The 13223-nt window shown below is 36.9% G+C and overlaps 1 protein-coding gene across 1 annotated transcript in view; it reads left to right on the forward strand.

Annotated features, from left to right (window-relative positions):
- Positions 1 to 13223, forward strand: part of LOC126927032 (B-cell lymphoma/leukemia 11A) — a 47810-nt gene that overhangs the window by 20719 nt on the left and 13868 nt on the right. The window contains exon 2 of the mRNA XM_050743342.1: positions 6462 to 6914. Within this exon, the coding sequence (XP_050599299.1) occupies positions 6462 to 6914 (453 nt within the window). The remainder of the gene's footprint in view (positions 1 to 6461; positions 6915 to 13223) is intronic.

Below are 13223 nucleotides of genomic sequence, written 5' to 3' on the forward strand. Positions count from 1 at the left end.
CGACTGGTGGAGTGGAGGTCAGTCGCGATGACTGCTGGTTTTTAATTGGCCAAGTGGCGTTTTTTGAAGGTTCTGTTGATATTTGAATGAGTTGTGGGTTTTTGGATTAGTATTTAGTCAAGTGTATGTCTATTGTGTATACATTGGGAATAAATTGGCTGTAAGTATTAATGATGTCGTATTATTGACGTTGAAACGAATGGTTTTGAAGATTTGGAGGATTTTGGATTAGTATTTATTTAGAATACTACTACATCAGAAATCTACTTTTACTATTGGAATTAGAAGAATTGCAGGAACAACTCCTTGCACGTTTTGTTTTGTCGACAAGCTTGTTAGTGTTGATATTAAGATTTTGAACATTTTTATTAAATTTATAGTTGATCGCAATTAATCACATTTTTATAGTTATTGAGTTAGGTTGGAGGATGTTCAATTAAATGTTAGTTATATGCGAATAAGTTTGTAAGTTCCATGAGTGTTATATCTTGTATGTACTTGTATCGTGCTTATATCAACATCAGTTTTACTGATTGAAGATTGAATTAATAGTTTATGTTCTTACATGGGATGTTGTCCGTTTTTGGTTCCTTGAAAGTGTAATACGGAGATAATTGAACTGGTGTAGTAATTCTTTATGAAATTAAACTTGCAGGAAATTGCTCATAAAGGAACGTCACTCGATAGTTACGAATAGATATGTTCGAAGATAGTTAAGGGCAGTTTTGAGTGCGTTGGGACCTGTGATTGTGTTTTGAATTAGAAGTTTCTTAATGTTTTATGAAGAACGATCTTGTGTCTACTTGATTATATGACTGTAATACGAGCAATACTTTCAGATCTGGAAAGAACTTAAAGTTTCTAAAATTTTCTGCGTCCATTTATGAAGCTCATTGGAAAATGCTGTCGTTCCTCCCTTTTTTTTTGTAGAGAAAAAGGGGATCAAATGTTCTAATTAAAATGTTTATTATTCCACATCTTGTTTCATTTATCGAGATCGATTTTGAGAAATGCGAATGAAGAGAACTTATAATATTATTAAAATAAAAGAAAATGTTCCAAGAATCGAGAAATGAATATTTGAATCAACCTGATAATTAAAACTAACATTAATGTTAATTTTTCAATGCGAAACAATTAACAGTTCAAAAAATAGTGAAATTTAATATCACTCGGGCATTATTATTTATCTGAAATTCACATAAAATTCAACTATCAGCGAACGTAAAAGATAGACATTTGATCGAGCGATTAACTTTTCGAGAAGGAAAAAGATTATTCGAAGGAAACGATTCAGAATTTAATATCGGAGATAGCCGTGACTAATCGACGCGTAGAGTCGATTCCCTTGGTCGAGCGTTTCATCTAACTCGAACGGCAAACGAAAGAAAATTAATGTGAAGGACTAATAAGCTCCAGGACGTTTCCTGCAGCGATTCCCATACGCATTTGCCCCTCCATTCGTCGATGGAAATTACGAAGTCTCTTCGCAATAAGGGAGACACGCGGTACAGTGATCGAGGCATTACGGATGTATGGACCAATTTGTAAGCAATCCAACTTACATTCGCGGGGCAATATTGCATTTTTATGTTATCTTTTCCTAGCAATTCGCGGCATCCTTTTATTGGAGGATGTTACTTTTACTCTTGTGGCCAGTAAGCTTGCTTTCTCTTAGCGTATTTATGTCAGCCATCGGGAAGAATCGAATCGAATCGAGAATCAAGAACTTAAACAAAAGCTTTTCTCTATATTGGAGGCAAAATAACTTTCGAATCAATAAGAATTGAAATAAGTCTATTCCATCTGGGCATCTTTTTAATTCGTGAATTTATAAATATTTTAATAGAAAGTGTAAAAACTTCGTTCCAGGAATTTTTTAAATTTAGAATTGATAACTGCAATAGATTTGGAATAATGAATCTAGCTAATTACCGACGTGAGAATTAGTTTTACATAACGAAAGATATTATATTTTGAAAAACCTGTGTGTAGTTAAAGTTTTATTTAGAAACGCGTTTAATTTGGTATGTCTGCAATAGAAAGTTATGAAAGTTCAAAAAATTGGCAAATTGAACGATGACAGAATGTTAACAGATAAATGTTATTTGTTAACAAGACGATCGAAATATTTTTATGCCAACAATTTATACGAAAGATATTGTACAAAGATTTTGTCATAATTAAGAGAAATGAAATACAGGAAACACGATGTTTTAATAAATTCTATATAACATCGAGGATTACTCGACCGAGATTCTTATTAAATGTAGCAAACAAAGTTAATTCAACGTTTACATTGCTTTTATCGTTTACGGTAACTTTAAACGTTATCCGTTTTAATAAATTCCGCTGAAGATCAGGAAACATTCAGACTATATTTTTATTAAGCTACCCACAAAATCAATTTAAACTCTTTTCCTCCCCTTACAATCTTACGGAAAAGAGAAATCACCTACTTCCATCCGTTAACCAAACTTTCATCTCCCATCCGCCAATCTTACCATCTCGAAACCTAATTTTACGCTTATCAAGCTCTGAACAATTTTTTAAAAATCTAAATGTGATTTTGTATCTTTTTTATGGAAATACTTGATAACTCCCACGATACAGTAAATTTCGTCTTACTGTATATATATATATTAAATAATATAACAAAATATGTCTATGTTAATTCAATGATTTATATATATGAAACGTATACAAATTGAAAGAAGAATCGAAATTTTTACAAGAGAGGAAATAGAGTGCTGCTCCTTACTATGATATCTCTTTATATTAGCGATAAAATATACATATACACGTCGAGTTGTACTTTGCATATATATGAATTGAAAGACGACGCGTCAACCATTCTGACTCCATCTTTTCACACCACATTCTCCAAACATCCCTTATGTTAGTAATGTACGTATGTATATGTATACTTTACTCCCAAAATTTGTTCAAACGATCACACTAGTTTGGCACTTAGAAGATTTTATTTTAATTTATACTTAATATTATTCTTTAAGAGAAAAATCAGCCTGGTCATTTTCAGCCATTGAGCAATTAATCAACAAAAATTATCATCTCCACTAACAAGAACAATTACTCACCAATCTTTTCGCTTTTAATTAAACACAAATATTACTCCGTGTTTTGTTTAAAACAATAATTACTATTCATCGATACTTTTAAAAAGGAAAGTTTACTAGAAAGAAGTTCTAGAAATAGGAAACTGCGATATCTCCAGTGTTTATATATCCTCAACAGGACTCTTCTTTATCTCGTCCATAAACTCTTCAAAATCTCAAGTACTTCACTCATTCGCGTAATTTCTCATTTTTTATTTCCGTGGGTCGTGCCGTCAAATGAATAAATACACAACGACAGCGTATGTACGTCATACGTATCGTACGCTGTATCTCTTGGACCGGTTTAGCGGACAGGTTAGAAGGGTGACGCGTGCGTGTATGCACGAAGGGAGATTCACCAGAGAATGACGGAGCGGACACGTGTCGTCCAAGTCCTCCTTCGCGATCACCTTCGTCGGAACGCCACAGAGGGGTAGGTAACATAACCACGAGTCTCTTCCTCTCTTTTCCTCTTCAACCATGAGTTTACCCGTCGGCCGCAGCTCCCGAGCTTCGGTCCAACATCTGCCCCCGAAAAAACAAAAGCCCATTGTCGTTAACGACCGGTCGCGCGTCTCTTGTTTCTAAGCGAGCGCTTTTCAATCGTAGGCGAATAACGGACCCAGAACCGAGTCCATTCAAGGCCCCGTTTTCTCTATGTCCCGTTTCTCTTCTTCTGTCTCTGTGTTCTCTGCCTTCGATCCTGGACCTCTCTCAGCCCTCCTCGTCCTGCTCGCGAAGTTTCTTTTAAGATTCTCTCTCTGTCTCTCTTCGTTGAATCGTGTTTTCTGCTTCAGCCTGTGCCTGCTTCATACCGTTGAACATTTTTTTCATCCTCATACATAATAATTGCTGTGTCGAAGTGTATATGGTGTATCTTTTTGAGTGGATAGTTAGGTTTGTTGGTTCTAAGGACGCGTCTTTTTGCCGGCGATGTTGAAGGAATGGTTAAAATATTGTATCCTCGTAGAAAGTGTGCGGGTATAGATTCAGTTATGTTGGTTAAGATTTGGATATAGTTGTTGGCAACAGATATGGATTCTTCCGGATATAGGGGTGTTGAAAACGTTTCTCTCCAGAGGAAAAACTCGATAGTGTTACTGTACAAGATATGATAAGACCTAGAAGTAAATTTACTTGTTCGAATTCTGACGTTGTTTTCCCTTGTTCTCTTCGTGAGTAATAATTCATCTGTTTATATCCTCTATCTTTTATAATAAGTAAGTATATAAATTAGTATTTTCAAGGATGAATTGATTAAAGCCAGGCAAGAATAATGAAATCGTGAAATGAAAATTATAAAAAACGATCTGAACAAGTGCAATTTAAGAAATTCCCCCGCTGTAAGTATTTCAATATTTAAAACACAGATCGATATGCGAGTACTTCCATCAGGACCAACAATGCCACTGAGTACGAAGTTACATGATGCCCAAATGATTAATGAGTGCCGCGTGATAAATTTTGACCAAGATACTGCAAAAGTGATACAAATGCATCGCTGAAACCTTTCCATGCAACTACCTAACAATCCCAATCAAACGAAAGGTGATTTACATACGCAGGGTCATCCGAACTGCGTTTGCGCGTTGGCCAGTGGTCAATCAGAGCTCCGCCCCGAAAGAATCGAACGGTGTCCGCGCACCTACGAAAGCGGGCAAATAGCCACAGGCTATCCAAATATGGACTTTCATCCCTACCATAAAAAGAAGTTTGCTAAGAAGCTCATCCGAAATATTTGTACAACACAGCCAAATCAAACTATATGTTATAATGTTTTCTCTATTAAAACACCTATTAAATTTGAAGAAAGAGTAGAAGAACAAATGGTCAGAAAGACAATGATAGAGGGTTTTCTTATTTTTACGCGGTACTGGCAGCCCCATTCGGATGGATATGGATACTTGACTCCGACGAGGGAGAGATCGATGCATGAAACTCCTGCCAATCTCTATGTTAATGGAGCGCGGCATAAGCAGTGGGCAAGGGGAAGAGCCGCGAGGAATGCTGCCAGGAGGTCTGCTGGAGGACACTTAAAAGTGAATTGTTACGTCTGCGGCTGACCCCGGGACCTTAGCCCCTCGAACCACGGTGAATTATAAGACTCGCACAGAAGGAAATTAGATCTCTATATCAGCGGCGCGCGTTTTCCTTCAGCTAACCAAATTTCAACCCTCAACCCCTTACATGAAAATTGAGCTCGCGATGCCTGCGTAACTGGCGCTGTAATTGAACGCGCTTCAATTATATGCATAAGCATGCGGTAATTGTGGGAATTTCGTGAGATTTTGTGGTAACGATTGGTTGAACTATCGTGTAGGAGATTTTTTTCTTTTTTAACATTTTTCAGGAGTATTAAAAATCTTCATGCATATTGTAATAAGGCTATTTTTATTATCGTAAAATTAATTTTCGTTGCCGTAAAATTAATATGTTCTATCCTAAAAAGAGCAATTTTTCAAAACGGTTGTAAAAATTTGATAACGAAGTATTGTAGATAATAACATATAAAAAAAAAAGAATATTTCCTACAATCCAATTATTGTCATAAAATATGGAAATATGTCATAAAATATACACTTTCATTGATTTTTTAACTTGATTGGTAATCGATGATACCTCATTTCGTAGTTCTAATTCTAAAACGCAATCAGAATATTTCTTCACGCTTTAATATGTTCGAGAGAGATTAGAAGCCGTATTTTAAGGGAAACGTAACGGAACAAATTTAATGAAGTTTTCATCCAGAACGTGGACGGTGAAAGCGTCACGATAAAATATTGCGAGATGGTGAAATTTTCTTGGGTGGTCTGAAACACAGGTTCAAGAGAAAGGACTTGAAGTATCCTTTTATCTAAAGTGTCTGCAGCTTTGGGCGAATTCTTAAGAGGGTCTTCTGTTTAGTTTCATAGGAACATGTGAACGACTTTCTGTAAGACGCGTAAAACTGGACAGAATGTTGTCAAACACGGAACACGAACTTTGAAAAATCAACTTAAAATAAAATACTGAGATCTTGAAGAATTATTTCGCGCATTACGTAATACCTAAGCTTTTTATTCGACAATTTTATCACAATTTTGTTTTACATATTCATATAAACAATGCCATACAAAGACATTTATTATGAAAATAACTGGCGATACATTCATTATTACACTTCGAATTTTATTGTCTCTAACATTGCAGGTTTAAAAATAACTTTCTAAAATTTCTATACTATTCATTAAGAAGAGTAAAAATCTACGAACACTTAACAACTTATACCGCTATTTTTAACTGCTCTATATGCTTTGGAAACCGACGACAAACAAATTAAGAAAGTTTAATTTTTTAATTTTCCAGCGGAAACCTCGCAAGGCACCACATCCCCAGACACCGTCCAATGTGGGGCATGCAGGGCGTCCTACCCCCTTGGCGAGATAGTGCGGTTCATCGAACACAAGGTGAATCACTGTCGCAGCACTCTTCAAGGTTGTCACAGTCCACCGGCGACTGCGGCGCCGGAAGACTCCGATCCGGAGGATGCGCTCGCCTTGAAGACGGTCGACCAGGACTCGAAGTTGAACTCGGTGCCCAGCATTTCGGCGCCCATCAACAAAAGAGGCGGAGGAAGGTTGGAGAGTCCTCCGACGCTTCAAGGGCCCGGTCCGGACGCTGGAAGTCCGATCGAGCTGAAGGCAAGCGCTAGCTCGACACCTAAAAGACGGACAGAAGTTTCCGACGAAGATAAGGAGGATCTACCGAAGAAACCGAAGACGGAATCTGTGGACGCGGACACCAATACGGTCAATTCTGGTGAGTAGATAATACGGTCAATTCCAGTCCCTGGAATTTGCTCATTTGTTCGGTATTAGGTGAATTATGAGGAGAATCGGGTGCTTTTAACACAGAAAGTTGAAATACTAATTTAAAATACGTAAGAATAAGACGTATTAGAAAGTATTGAAGATTGGAAAGGGAGTATTCGTCGGAAAATTGTTAAGTTATGATTAGAAAGTGGTTTTTGATTGATTATTTCGCTCAGAAAGATAGAAATACAGGTTCCAGATTCCAAGCAGGTTCCAGGCAGGTTCCAAGAAATGGGGATGAAACGAGATAAAATGAAAAGTTATATTCGGAATAGTATCCTGGAGCAATGTAGGATTGAAAGAATATATTGGTAGATTTTAAGAGTTTTAAGGTTGTATATATAAAGCACGTTATTTTTAAATAGTACTTTTATCATACGTAGGTATATACTGACGTTTTTACGATCTTTAAACCTTTATGCTACCCCGATAAAAGTTATCAGGAATATTCTTCGAACAAAAGTGGAGCCGATATTGAACTCGCAGTATCAAGTAGATCTCAACGATATACGCGTTACTAAAGATGCCTCACGATGTTTTCACATATTCCGCTTTCAGTTCTGCGTTGGGTCTTCCGAGTCAAGGTAGCCTCTATAAATAAAACGCGAGTGTTCCGGCAACAAATGCTTTTCGTACTCTATACAGCTCCCGAGCCGACATTTCCGATAGAATAAGTAACAAATTACGTTAAATTCGATTCAGAAATCTGTTTAATATAACAACACAATAAAATTCCGATTTATTACTTATTTTCCGATTTAAAAAACGATATCGATATTCTTGGAAATTTCATTTCTCGAATTTGCAATTTTGATGATTTAATTTGCAAACAATTCAATAGCTAACTCGATAACAATAAGTTACTGACTCTTCTCTATCATGTTTTTAATTACAAACCTATTTCCATAACTGCTCGTCCTTAAAAAAAAAGAGTGAAGTCATAAATTTTTGAAACTATCCTAAGATACTACGTACGATTCCTGTCCTTTATTCTTTAATATCTAATAAACCATTGAGATTTGTCGATCATCCAGATGGATGTCTACAAACTTTGCCCTACCCTGCAGCGTGACGGTTCTATGATTCCCTTGACGGCACTCGAAACCGAAATCAGACTAGGCAAGTTTCGAAAATAAAATTAATTACGACTTTTCATCGTGGACCATGATTGAAAACCAGCGTGGACATTCGCACGTTGAACTTTTCGACAATGCGGCCACCGATAAAAAAGAGGGCCATGAGGGGCAGGGGAGAGGCTATGGGGGCAGGTTCACCCCAATCCCCGAGCGGGCTCTTTAAATTCAAAAATCGAATCTACCGCGGTATTGTCCATGCTCGTTGAACCACGATCGACATCACATGGCAGCCCGTAACTGTACTTTAAAACTCCCTTTTTCTCTTTCTTTCTTTCTCGCCCCCTCGACCAGCGAATCCAAAACCAGAATTTCACTGCGCAGATGACAGATCGACTATTCGATGGTCGACAGTCCACGCAACTTTTATCGAATCGATGCAAATAACACTCGTGGTTATAAAAGTTGTAGTATAAAAGTTTAGAACATAAAGAAATAAAATTTCGTAGCATGTTTCTATATATAGATACAGTGTTTGTAAATTCATCTCATTTTTTATTCGATTCAGAATTACTGGTATTTAGGATAGAAATATTAACGAATAGTTGTGAACTATAATTTTATCTGAGAAACGGAATATAAATATTTCTCGTGAAACTTTGTATAAATCATGAGAGTAAAAGTTGAAATATTCACAGGATGAATAAAAAATATCCCCACTGTGTTCAATTTTCATAAAGTTCAGCGTCATCTTACATAGCGTTCCATAGGATTATTATTACCACAGTATCGTCATTATGTTGTGTAATTTAATAATTCTCAAGGATTTTCTTGCTACCAGTCAATCTCGCCAATTTTCAAGTTTCCATTCATAATATCTTGATCCGTCAGTTTCTTCGAAATTTGCTTCAAAAATAGGCACGTTCGATGACTGAATGACAACGATACGAAAGGGAGGGTTTCAATTTCGCACCCACTCGTAGGGACGAATCGACACCAGGATCGCGACGGTTTACTCCGATTAACTTCAAAGACACGGCGACGACCTCGAACGAAATTCATGCGGCCCGACGCCCCTGATGAATTGAAAGCACAGCCTTTGAGATTCTTAACTCGGTGCTTACCTGTGCAAATTGCCGCGGCCGGCTGTTTTGCATCGCAGAAATAAAGACAGAGAGGGTGGAAACGAAAGAGAGAAAAGACGGATCCCGGTAATGGTATTCAATGAGAATCGCTGGTCGTTCCTCTGCTCTCTTTCTTACAATTAGCGTGTTTTCGCTTTTGCAAATATTATCACGCTCGCTCCGGAATGATCCGGCCATTCCTTAAGACTTAAGAATCGTTCCATCTTAATTGTGTCCCGTTCGAAAAGCGACGATTATAGGAAAGTCGTGGATGAGAGGATATTGGCGGAATAATCGTTCGATTGGAACGATTACCATCGATGAAACAACGTTGATTTATATGTACACTACTGATTAAAAGTTTTAGATCACTAGGCGTTCCATTAAAGCTACGAAAAGTTGCAGAAACAGATCTGTTATATTATTTTTGACCTTATTACACTTTTCCGAACCAAGTACTTTATTGAAATATTTAACCCCTGATTTAATAAGATCAAATGTCACTTGTGATATAAATTGTGCAATTTAATTCGAACGCTAACACTGTTTCCATTCTTCAAATTGAGAATTGTTAATTAGTAATGATGAATAATTTGTCGTCTGACATGTTTCTATAGCAATTAAAATATCATTAAGCAAGGAATTAATTCAATATAAACGCCTGAAGTCGAGTTATTTAAAATGAGATAAGCTTTTATGTGATTGCTGTTTCGTGCAATAGACTGTATTGTATTTAATAGAAAGAATCACAATTAGATCTTTTGCGTTTTTGAAGTAGCATCGTTGAATTATAAATTATTAATTATTACAAATAATTAAAACAATTTAATTTATGATAGGTTTAGATTTTATAGGTTACTTTATATAATTTCACATTTTACACGATAAATATCATTAGTAATCTTTATACTGTAAGATTAAGTAATTTAACACGAACCTAGCATAAATTATTATCGTAACCTATGACCCAACGATACCAATTAAAAACGAATGATTATTTTTCCATGATATGAATAACAGAATAAATGAATAGCAATGTGCGTTATCAATAATGTAACCCTATAATAGTTTACTTGTTCGAAAAAGCTAATAACAAATAATGCTAACTGCATTCAGGAATCCTTTCTATACCTTCATATCTATGCTTATTAAAATGCAAAACGTTATTAATTATCATTAATATATAACAGTTATTAGCTACTCACAGTCAGATGTATAATACATTATACGTTATTACCTCAGACTCAGATTCCAGTGATACATAATTCTAATTAACTCATGCAAACACAATTCCACATTAAATTACTTTCATCCTACCTGTATACATATTTAAATAGAAATACCAGTTTCTTTATCCCAATATTTATCTTCAATATATTTCGCTATACTTCAAAAATAATCGCTATAATCACAAATAATAATAATGTGCTATAATTTCTAACGAAACATAAAAGCGCTCTTATTTTTTTTCAAAAATTAAACATTTAGAAATAATTATATTTGATAGCAATCCAAAGTGACTCAACTAGCTCTTCTAGAGTTAAACATTCGCTACACGTTAAACCAATTGATACAAACCGCAGTAATACGTGATTAAACATCATCAAACATCATCAAACTCGCCCGAACATCATGAAACCTCATTGGAAGATCTCAACCCAGCCGTCCAAATATGTGTTTACCCCCGTTTCGCTGTCATCCCTTCATATTCGAAGATTTTTCACACTCGAAGGGTTGATCCTCCATCGCGGGCAAACCGCGGCCACCGCTTGATTAATGCAAACGATAATAATTACGCAACAGCTTGTTGATCCGGCGCGAGCGCACCGGTGTGTCTCTTTAAAATTTCATCACGGTCCGTGAAACTCGCTGAAGCATCCCCGGTCCCCCTTTTCTGCTAGGTACGCGGAGAAAGAGCGTTAACCCCATCCTGGTGCTCATCCCCCAACACCGCGTCCACGTTGGACTTGTTCTCCTGGATAAGCCCCTTTCGTCGCCTTTTTTGCCCAGTTTTTTTGTCATCGACCGGCCACGTCCAAAAGCCCAATTAGAATCGTCCTATTGTTTGGCCACGTGGTCCGCACGAGCCAATGCTGCACGAGCACGCACGCGAATACGTATGTGTGAATTCGTGGGATAATATGCGTGAATGTGAGCGAACCGGTTGATCTGCGACATCACGGTATATCTAGTTTGTAGTTTGTCTCTAGGTAAAGTAACCTGAATCGGAGACGATCGACAGAAACGAAGTGAAGCGGAAATGGAGCCCTCTAGACTTTACACTCTAGATCATCTGCCTTTTATCTAGTTTTTTGATGAAGTTCGTTCATGAGTGAAAATGGCAACTGTGTCTTTTGACATAATATTTTAGCTGGAATAAGTGGAATATGTGTTGAACCCTTCGCGGTGAAAGGGTTTAACGTAGTCTGGTTCTCGAAGCAGTAAGATGTTGAGGTTGGTTAACTCGGTATAAGTAGGTATGATGATTTAATAGTGTTATAGAATATTATATAGATGAGGAATTTTTGAATTTTTCGTTTATCGAAGCTTTGAATGATCTTGGAAACGTGTTTTATAATATGAAACCTCGGAGAGTTTTAAAACTTGTAGACTTTCGCTTAACGCTGATCTTCTAACGAAAAAAATAAAAAATTGGCCAATTTCATGCTGATAATTGGCGATACGCAAGAAATATAACAAAATCTAACAAACATATACTATTTGTCATCATTTATGGCATTTACGTCGTTTATCGTTCAAACTTCACGATAGAAGCTATCAAAAGCTACTTTTTTTAAAGGACTTTCATTCACTTTCACGAACTTGACAAAAATATATTATAAAATTATGTTCATAAATACAAACTTTTTATCGACGAAGAAGATCAGCGACTTTGAAACCAATACAGAGAACGAAAAAAAAATCTTCTCGCGATTGTCTCTTGAGAAACAAAGACGTAAGGAGATCGAGATTGACGTTACAAGGAAAAACGAAAGTTTGGCATGGGGGATGAAGAGGAGGAACCGAGACAAGCAGCGATAATCCGTCGAAATTGACACTGGTGTTCCCGGTGAGATGCAGATTTGATCTATCTGTCACGTTTGTCTGGAATATTAATTCTCGTTCGTGGCCGAGCTTTTTCCAACGGTGGTTCTTTATGCTTCCTTCGCGCGTCCCCTTTTTGAACCTCTTCCATCTCCTTCTATTTCGCTTTATACTCGTTTCTCTTTCTCTGTTATCCTCGTGCTAGCTCGTCTTCGTGGACCGCCCGAGGCGCGACGAGAATTGCTTGCGAATTGGTTGTATCTCAGGGTTTCGAGCTCCTGCAGCCCTTCCGTTCCCTTCTTTCTTCCCTGCTTTCTCACCCCCGCAAGGAAGGAAGTCAACGAGGACGACATAAAAGTGATACACTGTAGCGGCAGTGCCAATACGCGCGACAGTCTTCACTTTTTACCCTCTCTTCGTGTTTTTCTACCAGATTTTTTAGGAATTTTTCCTCTACTTTTCATCATCGTTGTTCGCGACGATTTCTTCCTCGAACGTTTAGTTTCGAGGTGTTCGAATCTTTTTGACGGTAACAATCGATATAGCGCGATGGTTTTCGATTGAATCTTAATTAGATGACAATTTTAACTGGTTGATCGAAATTAAATTAACTCGTATTTGATCAAGTTATCGTAGTCGTTGTTGTTAAGTTGTTAATTAATATTCTACATAACATGCGAATCTTAGAAACATTGTCTTTATTCCTTGCAGTAAAAAGGTCATCAATTTTTCGAAGAAACCTCCCTGAACATTTTTACAAAGTCACGTTTGTCTAATCCTTCGCATTACACTGTACGGTATCGTATTGCTTCAACCTATATGAAGCAGAAAAATGAAGAAGGCTACTAACTTGTAATCTTTCTCGTTTTGAAATAAATCCTTGGTCGCAAAAAATTTGATTGGAAGAATCTACTTAAATCGTTGGTCTTGTCACGTGAGTTATCAAAGTATAAAGGGTTAGTAAGTTTCCATTTTACACGACCTTCTTTCGGTTTTCAATTTTTTCTCAACCCT

The sequence above is a fragment of the Bombus affinis genome, chromosome 2, assembly GCF_024516045.1.
Source record: "Bombus affinis isolate iyBomAffi1 chromosome 2, iyBomAffi1.2, whole genome shotgun sequence".
NCBI classification, from domain to species: domain Eukaryota; kingdom Metazoa; phylum Arthropoda; class Insecta; order Hymenoptera; family Apidae; genus Bombus; species Bombus affinis.